This window comes from Coccinella septempunctata, chromosome X (assembly GCF_907165205.1).
Source record: "Coccinella septempunctata chromosome X, icCocSept1.1, whole genome shotgun sequence".
Taxonomy (NCBI): Eukaryota; Metazoa; Arthropoda; class Insecta; order Coleoptera; family Coccinellidae; genus Coccinella; species Coccinella septempunctata.
Window position 1 is genome coordinate 13,466,528 of NC_058198.1, and position 19,679 is coordinate 13,486,206.

General features: G+C 47.3%; 2 protein-coding genes across 3 annotated transcripts; both read left to right on the forward strand.

Moving 5' to 3' along the window:
• The first annotated feature begins 13,265 nt into the window (after nt 1–13,265).
• LOC123321877 lies at nt 13,266–14,094 on the forward strand. The gene is made up of 2 exons (XM_044909666.1): nt 13,266–13,674; nt 13,724–14,094. Exons 1-2 carry the CDS (start codon nt 13,531–13,533, stop codon nt 13,958–13,960), a joined length of 381 nt encoding a protein of 126 aa, XP_044765601.1. The 5' UTR covers nt 13,266–13,530; the 3' UTR covers nt 13,961–14,094.
• A 1,600-nt stretch (nt 14,095–15,694) lies between these two features.
• On the forward strand, nt 15,695–17,025 carry LOC123321871. 2 transcript variants are annotated; one of them, XM_044909660.1, is made up of 3 exons: nt 15,695–16,083; nt 16,146–16,799; nt 16,863–17,025. In XM_044909660.1, exons 1-2 carry the CDS (start codon nt 15,751–15,753, stop codon nt 16,338–16,340), a joined length of 528 nt encoding a protein of 175 aa, XP_044765595.1. In that variant the 5' UTR covers nt 15,695–15,750; the 3' UTR covers nt 16,341–16,799; nt 16,863–17,025. The 2 variants fall into 2 exon arrangements, with proteins under 2 accessions (XP_044765595.1, XP_044765594.1); XM_044909659.1 differs by having other exon boundaries at nt 15,695–16,799.
• The last annotated feature ends 2,654 nt before the right edge of the window (nt 17,026–19,679 follow it).

The window sequence follows — 19,679 nt, forward strand, 5'->3', positions numbered from 1 at the left end:
TTTTCATAAACGTGAGTGCTGAATATATAATACTCATGAAATTCCGACAATTTTTTAAGAACTTTTCAAAGAATAAAGACCAAAACTATGATGAAAGTTGATATTATTGGCTCGATACTTTGCACGGTGTAGGACATGTAGGTCCGGCAGGCAGCGACCCTGCCGACCCTAGAATGCCTCTCTTCGGTAACTCGAAGAATGATCATTCGGGATATCTCGATTCTATCGTTTGCGCTCGAGGTGATGTTAATTTCTCGCAATTCTCAATTTCGTTAGAATGCACTTTTGATTGTTTTTCCAATTTTATTTTATGGATAAGCATTTTTAGAGTATTTTTATTTGTTATATATATTTTCGGTTCTTATTTTCATATTTGTTCCGAAATTATGTTTATTTTTCAAGTGGTATGCAGGGCTAAAATAGTTCTTTCTCAATCATTTTTCATTTTCCGGATTATCTTCAGAGACTATTGAAACAGAAACAAAAATTTTGGCGAAACTTCACTACGAAAAACTAACGCACCGAGTGCAGTACCCCATGGTGATGTGGAAACCTGCATAATACATAGGTATAGAAAATATTAAAAAAAAATATATACATATATAAATATATCTGCCGACCCACGATAAATATGCTCGAGCCGCCACTGCCTTCCACAGTTCCAACATTTTTTCGGTTCCTCATTATTTGTGTGGTAAGATTTCTTGGTATTTGATAATCTAGTGTTGAATGCTTGGGAATTGGTATTTTTGTGTTCTTTTGGTTCTGTTTCCTTCTCAGTAGTTTCGGTTATTTCATTCCAGCTCATTAGTTTTTCCTGTATGTATTCAACTGTACGGTTCTGTTCGGGCAGGGAATCTAGATCATCAAATAAATGTCTACAGTTCTTTGGCAAAGCCATTATTAGGAAGCTTAATTTTCTCTTTCTTGACACATCTCCACCAGCGAGTCTTAACTCATTTATTTTTTTATTGAAGTCATCGAAGAATTTTTCTATTTGGGTCTTGCTGGAGTTTTCATTTAGTTTCATCAAATTCAGCTGTCTTTCTAAGAGATGTGACGAGGTAGATTTTTCCCCGCCATGAAAACGAAATTTCTTCACCTATACTTGTATAATACGAACTATCAACCAAAATATTTTTAAAGAAAACCGTTATATCATCATAGGGGGTTTTTACCGATTGATATTTTGACATTGTTTTCCACCGACCAGTCCTATATTTGTAGCGGAAACCGTACATGTCTTTTGTTTTCAGAATTCATATATTTTATAATTATTTCCGTTCAACCGTACATTTTCTGAGTCGAGAGCGGTCTTTCAACTTGTTCAGTTTTTCCTTCTCTTCAGTTGTTTCTGTTTCTTTCCGAGCCGGATGATTGACCGAACAATAGTGGGGCAAGTTTCCCAAGGAGAGGGGAGGTACTTCTTCGGCGCAGGGATCTGAAGCGGCTGGAGGTCAGGGGGAAATTAATTGAGATCGTGCTGTCGAGAAAGGTGCCGAAGGTTTATTGCGTTAATTGGAAAGTACGTCAGGAAGACAAAAAGTTTAAGGCAAGTCACTTGTAGTATTATTGTTTCTTACGTAGTGCATACCTGAGGGCTATTTTCCGCTTTCTTTAGTCTGTTGGACTGGCTGAGAATACTTACTAACCGTTTAAACTTGATCTAGTGATCGTAGACTGTGTAGAGTGCCGGCCATCTGTGTCCGTGCGACCGCCGTGGGGTCCCCGTAGGACTTGGAGTTCCTACCGTATTTTGGTGCTTATTTTGTTAATATATTGCCGACTTCCGACCGATCAAGTTACAGGTTGACAATTCCTTCCGACCGGCTGTCTGACTGGCAGCCATTTTGAGGACCACAGAGAGAGAGAGAGAGAGAGAGAGAGAGACAGCACTGCAATTGGACTGAGACCAGCCACGGTACCGATTTCCGCCGACAGAGGGTACCAGAGAGAGAGAGAGAGAGAGACAAGGAGAGAGAGACAGGGTGCACTGCCATTCGACTGAGATCAGCCACTGTACCGATTTCCGCCGACAGAAGGAGTGACTTGCCAGGATCTCAACAGGCCGTAACTACCGTCTATTTCCACCGTACTCCTCTGGAGTGACCGTACAAAATTTAACCGTATTTACCGTCTATTTCAACCGTATTTTCCTGGAGAGACCGTGTTTCATCAGCCGCCCCCCACACCGACCAGGACGCCGGTTGACATCAATATTTGTTGAGACTTGTACATTTCTGTATATAATTTAATCCAGTAGGAATAAAGGACTAAACATTTATTTTGTTGCCAGTTATTTTTGCCAGTGAGAGACAGTTCCCTAAATCAGTTAGAACTAGATTTTGGTCAGAAGAGGTGGGTACTCTTTTTGAACGATTAAAAACCGTCAGAAAGCAGAGACCAAGAAGACGCTACCACCCTAGTTTTTACTGCTACCTTTCTCCACTGATCACTCAAGTCTACCCGGGCTCTCTAATTTTTGGAGATTCTGTGAGAGACGTGGGGTTCCACTGATTGCCCCACTGGCGCCCGAGCAAAGGTAAGGAGCGTCCAGGGTGAGAGAAAAAGCCCATCACATCTGGCGCCCAAGCAGGGACTTCTGCTGTTCTGTGAGTAGTTCCTGTTACCGTTACAGTCCGTTCCGTTTCTTTATTTTTTTTCTTTTCGAACCAAAATACACTGGCAAATTGGTAACCGTTCTTTATTTCTTGTATATATCCATAGAGTTGTAACAAAGCAAATTTTCAATTAGTTTTGTTTCCGAATTATTCATTTTCATATTTCCGTAACGTGAATTGATTAATTCGACCGGTTTCAGGCCGCGCGGACCCATGTGTTCCCGGATCGCGATGTCTTCAACGTGAGGTCAAGGGGGGATATCGTATGCCGAATTTGTTTAATTGCGCATTTGACAATTGTATAAAAAAGGGCCGTGCCGGGTATAAATTCGAGCGATTTCGTAAATTCAGTCAATGAAGCCAGAGTGTTCCATCAACCGTCCGAGAAGTATACCAGATAGTAAGTACATTCAAGGGTTACACATGGGCAAGGTCTCAGGTATGATTATTTCAATTACTCTTTTGGTTAATTTGCCGGTTTATTTATTTTCCCACATACCCTTCTTTCCGCCGTGGAGTTGTGTAGTAGCTTCAAATGGCCTGCACTACCCCATGGACTTTCCCAGTACGCGTAGGTGTGTACGCTAGCTTCAAATGGCGCGTACATGCTTCCGTGTCATCCTTCCACCGTACCGCCCGGGTCCTGGAGGCCATGCATTAGCTTGAAACGGCCTGCATGTCTCCTGGTATCCTAAAAGTACAGGGGTGTACGATGTTAGCTTCAAACGGCCCATCCTACACTCTTGTCAGGTACGTTCCGCCGTCTCTAACTCAGCCCACCCTTACCGTACCGCCTGAGTTCCTAGAGGTGATGCATTAGCTTCAAACGGCCTGCATCTTTCTTGGGATTCCGAGTGTGCGGTAGTGTACGATGTTAGCTTCAAACGGCCCATCCTACACACCTGCCAGGTATGTTCCTTTGTTACTCTTTTTTACCCCGCCTTTCCCTAACCGTACCGCCCGAGTTCTTGGAGATTATGCATTAGCTTCAAACGGCCTGCATCGCTCCTGGAATTCCGAGTGTACAGAGGTGTACGATGTTAGCTTCAAACGGCCCATCCTACACAACTGTCCGGTATGATCCCCTTCGAACTAAGCCACCCACCGGGGTTACGGGGGTGGGTACAGCCCCCGTGATTTCGGAACACCTTGGATTCCGAGGGCACCCTTGCGGGTGCGTTCGTCGTCCTTGTTCCGTGGTTTAGTTTTTCCTCGGTTCACCAGAGTATACCGGCAAACCGCCGTCCGTCTTAACACCAGTCTCGCTTATAATAACCGAATTTGCCCATGTTACTACCCGCCGCTTGTACGCAACGTAGAGTTAACTTGCACTGTTTTCACTTACGCTCTTGCTTCATTCTAACTCCGACCGCTTCATCCCGCTTTCTCACTTTGCTCACTCATCATGTTTCGACATTAAAAGCACGTTACATCCCGCTTCTGCTTCTGCACCGCTTATTCACCCTATACCCTGTACGACATCATTATGTATATAGAAGATATTGAATAGAAGTTTCATGGTTATTGTGCGTTTTATTTTTCTCCCGAATGGAGTTTTTAAGATATTTCAGAGATAGGGGACTGTCCGAACTTCATGAATATCTGACCCCTGGACATAACTTTCTCTGACTGTAGCTCCTGGTCACCTGTGGGATACCGCCTACAGGTTCCGAGTGTCCTCAACACTTTAAACTAGAGGTGGCGCCCGAGGTTTCTATCTTCGGAGAAGAAGACGGCAACAGATGGAGACAGGAGGTCGTCACAAAATGGCGCCCGAGCAGGGACCGTTGTTTGTGTAGAGCTGCCAAAGCGTCCCTACAACTGGACGGGAGAAGAGAGGTGCCAAAGACTTGACCTGGAGATGAGTGAGCGCCGACCAAGAAGCGACCGTTTTCCGTCCGAATAACCGTATTCCGCCCGAATAACCGTATTCCGACCGAGTAACCGTATTCCGACCGACCGTAGCCGTAGCGACAAATGGTGGAGGCTCCTGGGAAACACTCTGAGGATCTGCGCATGGAAGTTTCCCCTACTACCTCCTAGGTGGGGGAAAAGTTATAAATGGAGCGGTGTAAGTGGCTAGGAAGAGAGTTGAAGACCACCAAGAGGAAGGCAGACAACTAGGAATCCAGTTAGCCTACGAAGAGAACTATTGACCAGATCGAAGACCGGACATGACCAGTAACGCCGAGGAAACCCAGCCGATCACCGCCCCTATGGACCAGAGTACCAGCTGGATTTACAAGTTGAGGAAGGAAGAACTTGAGGTGGAATTGGATAAATTCCATCTTCGCAGGGATGGGACGGTAGACGAGATGAGGAAACGGTTGGCCAAGTTCATCAAGAATGGCCAAGCGACCCCAAACCCAACTATCCACTTGGCACCGCCTGTTTTCCCGACACCACCGCCGCAGAATACTCCCAGCCACGCCGACCCCGTGGACTTACATAAGTATGGAGTGAGCTTCGATGGACTACAAGATCCGGCTACATTCTTAGAAAGGATAGAAGAAGTCCGTCACCAACTTAACCTAGATCCAGAAAGGATATTGGCAGGCCTACCGCAAATCTTGACCGGAGATGCTTCCCTATGGTTCAGGAACAATAAACGCAGCCTCACTACGTGGTCTGCTTTCACCGAAGCTTTCAGGACTTTCTATTTTCCGACCGACTATTACATCACCCTGGAGGAGGACATCCGCCGACGCCAGCAGCAACCCAACGAGGCCGTTACAAAATATATAACCGACCTCCAGACTATGATGAGGAGACACGGAGGGTACAGCGAGATTCAAGAATTGTCCTTACTTCAGAGAAACCTGCTACCTGACTACCGCCAAATGCTCTGGGGCCAAGACGTCCAAGATATACCCACGTTCCTGAGAAAAGTTCGGGAAATAGAGACTCTCAAGATGGAAATCCGCCGCCAGAATGACCCGTCGACAACCGGAGAGTCCGTGAGAAGATCACCGGCATCAACAGGAGCACGAGCGACATATCCTGCAAAACAAGAGCATCCGGCCAGATCTCCGACTTGTTGGAAATGCGGACAAACCGGCCACTTAAGAGGAGATTGTAGGAACCGAGCAGTGTTGTTTTGTTCAAGATGCGGACGAAAGGGAATTATGAGTCGCGATTGTGACTGTCCCAGGTCGGGAAACTAAGTAGGGAAAGGTTTGCTACGAGGCCATGCCCGACCCCTGTTCCCTCCGCCTCGTGTGCCGTCACCGAACACCAGGGAGACCGCCGTCCTCACCTCAATGTCGGGATATTTGGGAAGGTGTTCCGAGCTCTTTTGGACACTGGAGCCTCCAGATCGTACTTCGGGGACACCGTTATGGAATTGTGCAAGGCCAAAAGACTGCCTACAACCCAGGAACGGATACCGAACGCCCTGCTAGCTGACGGAAGTATAGCAAAAATACCGTTGTCCGTCAAGCTTCCGCTCAGCATCCAAGGAGAATCGTACGAGATGCCCCTGATGTACTTGCCGGGGCTGAGTCATGATGTCCTACTGGGGATGGATTTCCTTATTCCGAACAAGGTACAAATATTTCCGGCCGCCGATGAAATTATGATCAACGGAAAACCGCTACCGACCCAGTCTCTCAACACTATTGCTGAGAGGCCGACAGGATCCCACTTGGAGCTGACACCGAGGGAGCAGCAACAACTACAAGAATTCTTAACGACGGAATAAGCCAAGTTCAAGGACATCAAAGGAACAACACCGCTAGTGGAACACAAAATACATCTCCTAAAGAAAGAACCGATAAAACAGCGTTACCGGCCCCAAAATCCCAAAATGCAGCAGCTCATCAACCAAGAGGTAGACCGAATGCTGGCTGAAGGAATCATCGAGCCATCAAACAGCCCTTGGAGCAGCCCGGTCGTTATTGTGAAGAAGAAGGATGGAAACCCCCGATTTTGCATCGACTTTCGCCAAGTAAACGAGGTCAGCCGTAAAGATGCGTACCCACTACCATATATCTCGGCCATACTCGACCGACTACGAGCCGCAAAATATATTTCGAGTATCGATCTAAAACAGGGATATTGGCAGATTCCGTTAGCAGAAGAATGTCGACCAATTACCGCTTTCACTGTACCATCTAGGGGTTTGTTCCAGTTCAAAGTTATGCCCTTCGGATTACACTCAGCGGCCGCAACGTTCCAACGACTATTGGATACCATCATCGGACCGGATATGGAACCCCGAGCATTTGCATACCTGGATGATATCATCGTCTTGGGTAAAACATTCGAGGAGCATTTAGAAAACCTACGAGAAGTATTTCGCCGACTTCGAGAGGCCAACCTGCAGCTTAACCCAGAGAAGTGCGAATTTGGAAAACGCGCCCTCAAATACTTAGGCCATGAGGTCACGGCCGAGGGAATCCGTACCGATCCGGACAAGGTTAGGGCCATCTTGGAAATGAAAGCACCTACTACCGTTCGTGCATTGCGACGATTTTTAGGCGTTTGTTCCTGGTACCGAAGGTTCATAGCCGATTTTTCAAAAGTAGCAACTCCGTTAACGAGCTTGTTGAAGAAAGGAAGGAGATGGTCCTGGGGTGAAGCTCAACAAAAATCCTTCGAGGATCTAAAGAAATGTCTCACGGAATCCCCAGTACTAGCATGTCCCGATTTCGATCGACCCTTCCAATTGCAAACAGATGCTTCAGAAGACGGACTTGGAGCGGCGCTATTACAGAACCAAGAGGGACACGACCGTATAATCGCCTACGCCAGTCGCACGTTACAACCTGCTGAACGTAACTACTCCGTCACGGAAAAGGAATGTTTGGCTATAGTATGGGGAATCGAGAAAATGAGGCCTTATACTTGGAAGGATATCATTTTACCGTCATTACCGATCACCAGAGTCTGAAATGGCTTCATTCCATCAAGAGCCCAACAGGACGTATAGCCCGGTGGAGTGTTTTTCTGCAGCAGTACGATTTTGACATCAAGTACCGAAAGGGAGTCCTGAATAAAGTGGCCGACGCCCTATCCCGAGAACCTCTGCCGGAGCCGACCAACACAATACGCACCGCCAAAACCGGAAAGGAAGAGAAGGGTACACAGAACTGTTCTTGGTACGACCGGAAAATAGAGGAAGTCCAACAGCAACCCGAAAATTATCCAGACTATGCGGTCCGAGAAGGAACACTTTTTCGCCATTTCTGGGATTTTAGCGACTTAAAAGAAGAGGAAGATACAGAACCCTGGAAATTGTGTGTACCGACCTATCAACGGGAAGCTGTCTTGAACGAAAACCATGATCAACCAACGGCAGGACACCTAGGGATCGCTAAGACCGCCGCTCGCATTGCCCGTCACTACTACTGGCCCAATATGTATCGAGAAATCAGCAAGTACGTCCGGAACTGCCCCACCTGTCAGGCGTATAAACCACTGCAACAACAACCACCAGGAAAAATGCAGCCGAGCCCTGTATCCCAACCATGGGAAACTGTGAGCACAGATCTGATAGGACCGCTACCCCGATCATCTAAAGGGAATGTTTACCTGGTTATGTTCCACGACCGTTTTACTAAATGGACTGCCTGCCGACCTATTCGCCGGGCCACCGCAGCGGCCGTAACCAAAGCACTTTATGAAGAGATCATCACTCGCTACGGGTGCCCCAAAACAGTCATCTCCGATAATGGGTCACAATACACTGGCAAGCTTTTTCGTGGAATGATGGATGAAATGGGTATTCAACATCGAGTCACACCAGTTTATACACCCCAGTGTAACCCCGTAGAGAGGACAAACCGAACCTTGAAGACCATGATAGCGCAGTTTTGCGAGAACAATCATAAGCATTGGGACAGCCATCTGCACGAACTCACTTTCGCCCTCAATAGCTCCCGCCAGGAATCCACAGGCTTTACTCCCGCCTTCTTGAACTTCGGCCGAGAATTGGAAGCTCCAAAGACGATCTATCGCGAGGCCACGAAAGACTACAGAGAAACCGATGACACCGACCCTAGTCCGACCACCATACAAGAACGCGCCAACCGCTTGGGTAGACTGCAAGAAATCTTCACTCTAGTACGTCGACACTTGGCCCAGGCTTTCGACAAACAGAAAAAGCACTACGACCTACGACACCGCGCTTGGAGATGCCATATCGGTGATAGGGTGATGAAGCGGGAGCATCCTCTTTCGCGCTCCGTTAACGATTTTACCGCAAAATTAGCCCCTAAATTCACCGGACCGTTTACTGTTTGCCGGGTGCTGTCACCCGTGGTTTATGATTTGCGGGATGAGCGCGGAAAGTTAGTCAGGCAGATCCACGTCAAGGATCTCAAACCCTACAATGAACCCCTCAACTATTTTCCAGAGAGAATGTCCAAGTCGACCAAACCCTTGAAGATGAGACCACCACAGAGGAAAAGGGAATGGAAACCGCTGTTCCCCGACCTTGTGGTGGTCAGGCCGATAAGCCCATTACCCCCAACTCCTCCGCCGCCTCCGCCTACCAGGGAGGAATTAATGGCCGAGTTCGGACGTCTACTTTCCCAGACACCCCCGGGAGAGGCGAACTGGACGCCATATATGCGGGACCTGGCCAGGAACCTGCGTCCCGTAAATTGGCCGGCAGACCGATACTTCCGTTTGAAGCTGCTGGTGGGAGGACGACAGAGATGGATCAAAATCCCGGCCAATATCTAGCGCCTACTTTAGTTTTTTTTTTATTTTTTATTTTGTTTTGTTGGTGCCGAATTAAAGTTAATTTGAAGACTGCCTGTACTTGTTTTTGTAGACCTTTGACCCGTGTGCTTCCAGATATTCAATATGGGAGATGCCAACATTTTGGTGCTGCAGGAGGAGGTGGAATTGGAGGAAGACGTTGCACCGCCGGTTCCGGACCCCCAAGGGAAGGCCCCGGTTTACCTGCCGGTAACGAAGTACCCGTTGTGCTGGCGCTGCGGATACCCGGACCACGACCGGCGAACCTGCAGAAGAACCTCTTTAATATTCTGCTCCAGGTGCGGACTGGTGGGAACCAGGTCCAGGGATTGTGGATGCCCGAAGGGAGCCACCGAAAGGCCCAGGAAAAAGGACATGGGAGTGCAGTGCGAATTAATCCGTGTGACCGCATCCGGGGCTCCAGCCTGGTCACCCGGAAAGTGACCGTTCTTTTGTTTTCTTTTTTTTCTTATTGTGATTTTAGAATAAATTTTATTTTGTAGTAGAGATTATAAAAAAGTTTCTTTTTTTTTAGCCGAAGAAGGAGGGGGATGTAACAAAGCAAATTTTCAATTAGTTTTGTTTCCGAATTATTCATTTTAATATTTCCGTAACGTGAATTGATTAATTCGACCGGTTTCAGGCCGCGCGGACCCATGTGTTCCCGGATCGCGATGTCTTCAACGTGAGGTCAAGGGGGGATATCGTATGCCGAATTTGTTTAATTGCGCATTTGATAATTGTATAAAAAAGGGCCGTGCCGGGTATAAATTCGAGCGATTTCGTAAATTCAGTCAATGAAGCCAGAGTGTTCCATCAACCGTCCGAGAAGTATACCAGATAGTAAGTACATTCAAGGGTTACACATGGGCAAGGTCTCAGGTATGATTATTTTAATTACTCTTTTGGTTAATTTGCCGGTTTATTTATTTTCCCACATACCCTTCTTTCCGCCGTGGAGTTGTGTAGTAGCTTCAAATGGCCTGCACTACCCCATGGACTTTCCCAGTACGCGTAGGTGTGTACGCTAGCTTCAAATGGCGCGTACATGCTTCCGTGTCATCCTTCCACCGTACCGCCCGGGTCCTGGAGGCCATGCATTAGCTTGAAACGGCCTGCATGTCTCCTGGTATCCTAAAAGTACAGGGGTGTACGATGTTAGCTTCAAACGGCCCATCCTACACTCTTGTCAGGTACGTTCCGCCGTCTCTAACTCAGCCCACCCTTACCGTACCGCCTGAGTTCCTAGAGGTGATGCATTAGCTTCAAACGGCCTGCATCTTTCTTGGGATTCCGAGTGTGCGGTAGTGTACGATGTTAGCTTCAAACGGCCCATCCTACACACCTGCCAGGTATGTTCCTTTGTTACTCTTTTTTACCCCGCCTTTCCCTAACCGTACCGCCCGAGTTCTTGGAGATTATGCATTAGCTTCAAACGGCCTGCATCGCTCCTGGAATTTCGAGTGTACAGAGGTGTACGATGTTAGCTTCAAACGGCCCATCCTACACAACTGTCCGGTATGATCCCCTTCGAACTAAGCCACCCACCGGGGTTACGGGGGTGGGTACAGCCCCCGTGATTTCGGAACACCTTGGATTCCGAGGGCACCCTTGCGGGTGCGTTCGTCGTCCTTGTTCCGTGGTTTAGTTTTTCCTCGGTTCACCAAAGTATACCGACAAACCGCCGTCCGTCTTAACACCAGTCTCGCTTATAATAACCGAATTTGCCCATGTTACTACCCGCCGCTTGTACGCAACGTAGAGTTAACTTGCACTGTTTTCACTTACGCTCTTGCTTCATTCTAACTCCGACCGCTTCATCCCGCTTTCTTACTTTGCTCACTCATCATGTTTCGACATTAAAAGCACGTTACATCCCGCTTCTGCTTCTGCACCGCTTATTCACCCTATACCCTGTACGACATCATTATGTATATAGAAGATATTGAATAGAAGTTTCATGGTTATTGTGTGTTTTATTTTTCTCCCGAATAGAGTTTTTAAGATATTTCAGAGATAGGGGACTGTCCGAACTTCATGAATATCTGACCCCTGGACATAACTTTCTCTGACTGTAGCTCCTGGTCACCTGTGGGATACCGCCTACAGGTTCCGAGTGTCCTCAACACTTTAAACTAGAGGTGGCGCCCGAGGTTTCTATCTTCGGAGAAGAAGACGGCAACAGATGGAGACAGGAGGTCGTCACAGAGTGCATATTGTAAATATTTCTTCTGAGTTTCTGGTGCCGTAAAGATGGATGTCAACCGACTGAAGAGCGACGAACTTACATGGGAGTTAGAGGCACGAGGCTGTACCGTAGGACATACCGTTCAGGATAAGAGAGCTCAACTGAGAAGGGCTATCCATTCCGAAATTCCGTTAATACCAAGAGATGACATTGACCAGGCACAGGAAATTGGTGTTTGTGGTGCCAAGTTGTTCGACTTGATGGGAGAGATATGTGAGTTTGACTTTGCTAATAGAGACAATGAGTTACAGCGCATAAGAAGCCGACTATTGCACGTTCAAGGCCGACTGAGAAGTCTATCTCCGGAAGCTGCCAGTCTGCTTCACAAGAAAAGCGAGCTGGAACACTCCCTGAAGGTTGCTATGAGATTGCTGGAGAATACTCACTAGTTAGGTGGTATTCCAGGGAACCTGTCAGCCAGCACACCGTCGCTGATTGACCAGGAATTACCGGAGTTCGCATCTAGACTTGGTCCAGGTTTGATTCCGTGTTCAACAACCGTTGGAGATGCAGACTTGTTGAACTTGGGAGAAGAAGGTGACATATCCCGACCGACCATTCAGGATAACAGGCTGCAGCAAGACCGCCAAGAAGTTTGTAGGGTAATAAGCCAACAAATCGAACGTACTTTGTTGCAGAGTCGACCCTCATACAACCGACCGCCCGCCGATAACCTCCCATTTACCGTTGAACAATCTCTACCAACCGTCCAAACCGATGATGACCACAGACCGTTGATAACATCCCCTGAGTCCAGGCGATTATCGAGAGAGTTTGCCGAATCAACAAGGAGAGTTTCCTTTGCGTCATCTCCCACCATAACCGCTGGGGTGAGAGAAGTAGGTAGCGAAGTTTCAACGGCCAAGGAAATCGAACTGACGACCGAAGATCCGTCGACGAAACCGCCGAAAACTACCAATTATTCCGTTCCTACTGTTCCTGTATGGAAATGGAGCCTGACATTGGATGGGTCGACCAGTGTGACCTCGTTCCTGGAAGAGGCTGAGTATCTTGCCGAGGCTAGAAAGGTGAGCCACGAACAGTTATTCGAGTCCATCTACGAGTTGTTACGTAAGGACTGGTACATTCCCCGAAGAGGCACATTCAGCGACTGGACAGATTTCAAAGACCAACTCCGAGAGGCCTTTCTTCCTCCTGATTACGAGGAGATTCTACTAGAGGAGATCAAGAAACGCACTCAAGGAACCGATGAACGACTCTTGTTGTATGTAACTCGAATGCAAAATCTGTTTCAGAAATTGACCGTAAAGCGACCGACCGAGGAGGAGCAGGTGAATATCATCCGACGACGTTTACTGTCAGAATTACAAACCGCCCTGGCCTTCCAACCGACCGCCACAATAGATGAACTGCTCCGAAAGGGAAAAGTTTTCGAATTGGTCAAATGGCAAACCGCTAACTATACTTCGCCACCGTTCCAAAAGAGTCTCATCAACGAACCACATCTTACCTTCCGAAATTCCCCACCGACCGTCAAACCGATTGGAATGAACCTGAACACTACGAACCGCACCGAACCGTCCGAAAAACCGAAACCATCCCAAAGCTCTGCAGCACCTCAGCGACGAGACGAACCAAAAAAATCTGACCGACCGCCAACCGAGCCACAGTGTTGGAGATGTGGTCATCTCCGATCACAATGCACCTCGAAGCCGCTGCTGTTCTGCTCTCGATGTGGTAAGAGGGGTATCATGTCTAGGGACTGTAGGTGTTCGTTAAACTACCAAGGAACAGCCTGAAACCGGGGATCCGCCAGTTCCAAACAACCACGTCTTCGGTCCCTGAGAAAGGAAAACCAACTGATCACCGTCCGTTTATTAATGTTTTTGTAGGAGACAAGGAGTTCGCTGCACTCTTGGACACCGGAGCTACCAGGTCCTTCATCAGCAGTGAAGTGGCCGCCCACTGTAAGGTAGTTGGTATACAACCCGGATTATGTTAGAGACGTTACCACCACCGTCGCTAACGGAAGTTCCATACCCATTAGAGAAATATATACCGCACCGATCCGGATTGGGCCTGGAAGCTAAATTGTTATTAGTTTCAGATCTACCTGTCGATGTAGTCCTGGGAATGGATATTGATAAATAAAGACCTTTATTATTATTATTATTATTATTATTATTATATACTGAGGACACACAATTTTTCAATCAACCTGCAAACCGCCGAATGTTTCCTGAATGGAAGGTCTATCCAAGCCCGTCGCAGTGAATCAGAGAACCGAGGACAGTTACATGCGATAGGACCGCTTTTGACGTCCCTGAGTGGAGAAGAGAAAGTCCGACTGGAAGAGTTCTTGCAAACCGAATTGAAGGCTTTCGAAGACCTCCGAGGAACCACACCCCTGATCCAACCGTATTAAACTCAAACCAGGCACCGAACCCATCAAGCAGCGTTATCGTCCCCAAAATCCGAAGATGCAGGAAATAATAAACCAGGAAGTTGACCGAATGTTGGCCGAAGGCATCATTGAACCGTCCTCATCTCCGCGGAGCTCACCAATAGTAATTGTCCAGAAAAAGGATGGTAAACCCCGATTTTGAGAAAAGCCAAGTATATCTCTACTATTGACCTGAAACAGGGTTATTGGCAGGTACCGTTAGCCCCCGAGAGCCGACCGATCACCGCATTTACCGTCCCTAGCCGTGGGCTGTTCCAGTTCAAAGTAATGGCTTTTGGTCTGCATTCCGCACCGGCATCCTTTCAACGTCTTTTAGACCGAGTTATTGGCCCTGAGATGGAACCGGATGCATTTGCGTACTTGGATGACATAGTGGTTCTCGGAGAGACATTGGACGAACATCTTGACAACTTTAGGAAAGTTTTCCACCGCCTCAGGGAGGCCAACCTGCAGTTAAATCCGGAAAAATGTGAGTTTGTAAGAAAATCATTGAAATATCTGGGACATGTAGTAACCGAGGACGGCATTTGTACCAATCCTGATAAGATTTCAGCCATAAATGAAATGCCTGCACCGAAATCCGTACGAGAGCTGAGAAGTTTTCTTGGTGTTGCTTCATGGTACCGTAGATTCATCGAGGATTTCTCCAGGGTTGTGGCTCCGTTAAGCGCATTACTCAAAAAGAAGCAAACCTGGAAATGGGAGACCGCCCAACAGAATGCTTTTGAGACTCTGAAGCAGAAATTGACACAATCACCGGTATTGGCCTGCCCGGACTTTTCGAAACCGTTTGTCCTTCAAACCGATGCTTCAGATGCAGGACTGGGAGCTGCTCTGACACAGACCGTTGATGGACAGGAAAGAGTTATAGCTTATGCTAGCAGGACCTTGTCAGGTCCAGAAAAAAATTACTCTGTTACAGAAAAAGAATGTCTGGCAATAGTGTGGAGCATTGACAAGCTGCGACCGTATCTGGAAGGCTACCGTTTCACCGTTATAACCGACCACATGAGTCTGGGATGGCTACAATTTATCAAGTCTCCCACCGGAAGAATTGCGAGATGGAGCATATTCCTACAACAATATGACTTCGATATAAAGTACCGGAAAGGAACCCTTAACCGTGTAGCAGACAGTCTGTCCAGAAATCCGTTACCGTTACCGACCGAGACCATCTGTCTGACCGAGGATACTGTAAGTTGTACATGGTACAGGAGGAAATTGGCCTTGGTAAGAGCGAATCCCGCAGCGTTTCCCGATTACACTATTGTGTCCGGAAAATTATACCGTCATTTTTGGGATTCAGATGACTTTACCGAGCCGGAATTCGGCAATCCGTGGAAGTTATGCGTTCCAAGGGAAGACCGAATAGATATTTTACAGGAAAACCACGACCGACCGACCGCTGGACACCTGGGGATAGCGAAAACCATATCTCGAATAGCCCGGAACTACTATTGGCCAGGAATGTTCAGAAAAATAGCCCGTTATGTCCGTAGATGTGGTACGTGTCAGAGGTACAAGGTTCCACAACAGAAGCCACCGGGGAAATGCATCCGTATATGGTAAGAGAACCTTGGGATACCGTCAGCACCGATATTGTGGGGGTTATTTAGTTGTGATGCAGGACCGATTTTCGAAATGGGTGGAAGCCAGGCCCTTGAGAAGAGCAACCGCAAAGGGTGTGTACCAGGCTTTGTACCAGGATGTAATCCTGAAGTTTGGATGCCCGAAAACCGTCATTAGTGATAATGGATCCCAGTATGATAGCCGGTTGTTCAAGGGAAGTCTACGAGATCTTGGGATCCGACACCGTTTTGCACCAGTGTATTCTCCCCGTAGAAAGAGCCAACCGTACCCTCAAAACCATGATAGCTCAGTTCTGTGGAAAGAATCAGCGTACCTGGGATGAGCATCTGAAGGAGTTGACCTTCGCAATAAACTCTGCAAGGCAGGAGTCGACCGGATACACCCCAGCGTTCCTGAATTTTGGTAGGGAGATGCGTTCACCGAACGCCAAGTATGTAGCTGAGATGGCCAACCGGGATGAAAAGGATCACACCGAACCGGACACCGAACCGCAGGTTGCTTTGCATGCAAATAAACTAAACCGTTTTACCGAAACTTATGAGTTTGTCCGAACTAGATTAGCCCAAGCTTTCTCCCAGCAGAGCCACTACTACAATCTACGCCGGAGGGACTGGCGATGCAGAATAGGAGACCAGGTGTACCGAAGGGAGCATCCCTTATCTTCTGCAGTAGAGGGAATTGCCGCCAAATTGGCTCCGAAATATTCCGGTCCATATACCGTTGTCAAAGTAATTTCTCCGGTAGTGTATAACATCAAGGATGGCGGTGGTAAGGTTTTCCGACATGTTCATATTAAAGATCTGAAGCCCTCTCTTGAAGAGGGGGTGTCTGAGATATAAATACCGTTACTAACCGTATAGTAGTACCGTTCAAAGCGAACAGGGTACTAATGAACCGTAAATTACTGTCCGATTAATTGTATGTATTTGCAGGATGCGCCGTTATAGTTTGGGGAGACCGCTACGGTTCCGATCCATCACGCCGCCTCCACCGTCACCGCCTCCGCCCCACCGTCACCGTCAACACCCCTACCGTTACCGTCTCCACCGTCCAGGGAGTCGTCGCCAGCCATGAGCCTGTGGACGGATTTTGAGTGCCCCAGGCCAGTAACCACAGATGCGAGTACCAATACTGTGAGGCCAGCCACCAGAACCGTTGGCACCAATGGAATCCAGGTATTCCTTGAGCTGGGACCACGAAGCTGTTGGAGGTGTGGTGGTGAAGGCCACACCAGGGAGAAATGCCAAGGAGTATGGGTCAAATTCTGCTCCAGATGCGGCCTTATGGGGGTATTGTCCCGCGACTGCTGTGTAGGGGCACCCAACCGAGTGCGTTTATCCACCGACCACCGTTTATCCACCGACCACCGTTTATCCACCGACCACCGTTCATCCACCGACCACCGTTTATCCCCACCGTCGAGAAACCGGGAAGAAGAAGAGAACGAGAACGAAGAAGCCGGACCTGCGGCTCAGACCGGCCGCCCCAGCAGCACCCACACCGTCGCCGACTCTTAGGAAGAAGGTTAAGGTCGACTGATCGACACCGATTAATGTAATTTTTTTTCTTCTCTTTTCTTCCTTCTATTAAACTTACCGTTCCGTAAACCGCCTTTGATCTGCCCTTAATAATTGGTGGATGCGCTAACCGTATCTACCGTCAAATTTCTATTAGCTTGTTCATTATGCCGGAAAACAACTCCGAGGTCAATAACCCCGCAGCATTCGTTTGTTCACAGGCTAAAACCAACCTATACCGACGAACACAGCGAGTTGGAAGAAAAATAAAACTCCGTTTTATTTTTCTTTCGGAAGGCAGAGGGGGATGTGACGAGGCAGATTTTGCCCCGCCACGAAAACGAAATTTCTTCACCTATATTTGTATAATACGACCTATTAACCGAAATATTTTTGAAGAAAACCGGTCTTTACCGATTGATATTTTAACATTGTGTTCCACCGACTAGTTCCATATTTGTAGCAGAAACCGTAAATGTCTTTTGCTTTCAGAATTCCTGTATTTTGTAATTATTTCCGTTCAACCGTACATTTTCTGAGTCGAGAGCGGTCTTTCAACTTGTTCCGTTTTTCCGTCTCTTCAGTTGTTTCTGTTTCTTTCCGAGCCGGCTGATTGACCGAACAATGGTGGGGCAAGGTTCCCAAGGAGAGGGGAGGTACTTCTTCGGCGCAGGGCGCTGAAGCGGCTGAAGGTCAGAGGGAAATTAACTGAGATCGTGCTGTGGAGAAAAGTGCCGAAGGTTGAATTGGAAATTTTGATTATTACGTCAGGAAGACAAAAGTTTAAGGCAAGTCACTCGTAGTATTATTATTTCTTACGTAGTGCATACCTGAGGACTATTTTCCGCTTTCTTTAGTCTGTTGGACTGGCTGAGAATACTTACTAACCGTTTAAACTTGATCTAGTGATCGTAGACTGTGTAGAGTGCCGGCCATCTGGGTCCGTGCGACCGCCGTGGGGTCCCCGTAGGACTTGGAGTTCCTACCGTATTTTTGGTGCTTATTTTGTTAATATATTGCCGACTTCCGACCGATCAAGTTACAGGTTGACAATTCCTTTCAACCTGCTGTCTGACTGGCAGCCATTTTGTGGACCACAGAGAGAGAGAGAGAGAGAGAGAGAGACAAGGAGAGAGAGACAGGGTGCACCGCCATTCGACTGAGACCAGCCACTGTACCGATTTCCGCCGACAGAAGGAGTGACTTGCCAGGATCTCAACAGACCGTAACTACTGTCTATTTTTACCGTACTCCTCTGGAGTGACCGTACAAAATTTAACCGTATTTACCGTCTATTTCAACCGTATTTTTCCTGGAGAGACCGTGTTTCATCAGCCGTCCCCACACTGACCAGGACGCCGGTTGACATCAATATTTGTTGAGACTTGTACATTTCTGTAAATAATTTAATCCAGTAGGAATAAAGGACTAAACATTTATTTTGTTGCCAGTTATTTTGCCAGTGAGAGACAGTTCCCTAAATCAGTTAGAACTAGATTTTGGTCAGAAGAGGTGGGTACTCTTTTTGAACGATTAAAAACCGTCAGAAAGCAGAGACCAAGAAGACGCTACCACCCTAGTTTTTACTGCTACCTTTCTCCACTGATCACTCAAGTCTACCCGGGCTCTCTAATTTTTGGAGATTCTGTGAGAGACGTGGGGTTCCACTGATTGCCCCACTGGCGCCCGAGCAAAGGTAAGGAGCGTCCAGGGTGAGAGAAAAAGCCCATCACAGTGTTGTTCGGCCTACTTATCAGGAAAGACTACGCCTCTTCGGTCTCCGTACCTTTATAGAACGTAGCGAGCGTGGCGACCTGATAATTACATATAGAGCGCCGAATGGATTGTTCGGTTGTGACCTCCAGCACCTTTATACTCTTAATACCAACAACCTTAGAGGTCATCAGCTGAAACTTTATCACGAAAAGTATCACACGATTCACAGACAGAATTTTTTGACCAACAGGATATTCGACGGATGGAACTCCCTACCGGGCTACATTGCTACATCGCTCCTAGTCTGAATGCCTTCAAGAACCGTTTTGTTAAAAATTGAGCGAAGCCCTCCTCCGACCTCTCTCTAGTCTACGCTCCTGACCAGCTCCGGTGGCCGCGTATGGTACTCCGATTCGGCGGTGCGCTGGTTGAACGACGCAGCGGCCCCACTTTCAGTGTTTTTCAGGAGTGAAAAACCACACATATTCTTAAGATTCTCTTTGTTAGCTCCGTAGAATTAACTTCGCGCTGCTATCAATGTGATTTTGTAACACCTCATTTTTAAGTTCACCTCTTTTAGTTGTTCTCAATTTTTAAGTCTTCTCGCACAATCCTGGTGCTAAATTGTTCATCTCATAAGGTAAAGTACTCTCAGACTGCTCAACATCACAAATTACACCATTTTCATGATAATTTCATTGTAATGAAATTAGTCCACGTGCAAGAGATTCAGAATCTAGAAATAGATTCCGAATCCTTGCGAGCACTGCTCAATTGAAATGTCCACTCAACTCAACTCAACTCGAACCTTTGTCGTCTCAGACCTATATATTTTATTATATTTCATAATTTATATA

What these genes read in the sequence shown, in the direction of transcription:
- LOC123321871 (XM_044909659.1), top strand. Translation starts at nt 15,751, where the DNA reads ATGGATCCCAGTATGATAGCCGGTTGTTCAAGGGAAGTCTACGAGATC.
- LOC123321877 (XM_044909666.1), top strand. Translation starts at nt 13,531, where the DNA reads ATGTTAGAGACGTTACCACCACCGTCGCTAACGGAAGTTCCATACCCA. An exon ending in ATGTAGTCCTGGGAATGGAT is followed by an intron (nt 13,675 to 13,723) that starts ATTGATAAATAA and finishes TATTATTATTAT; the next exon opens with ATACTGAGGACACACAATTT.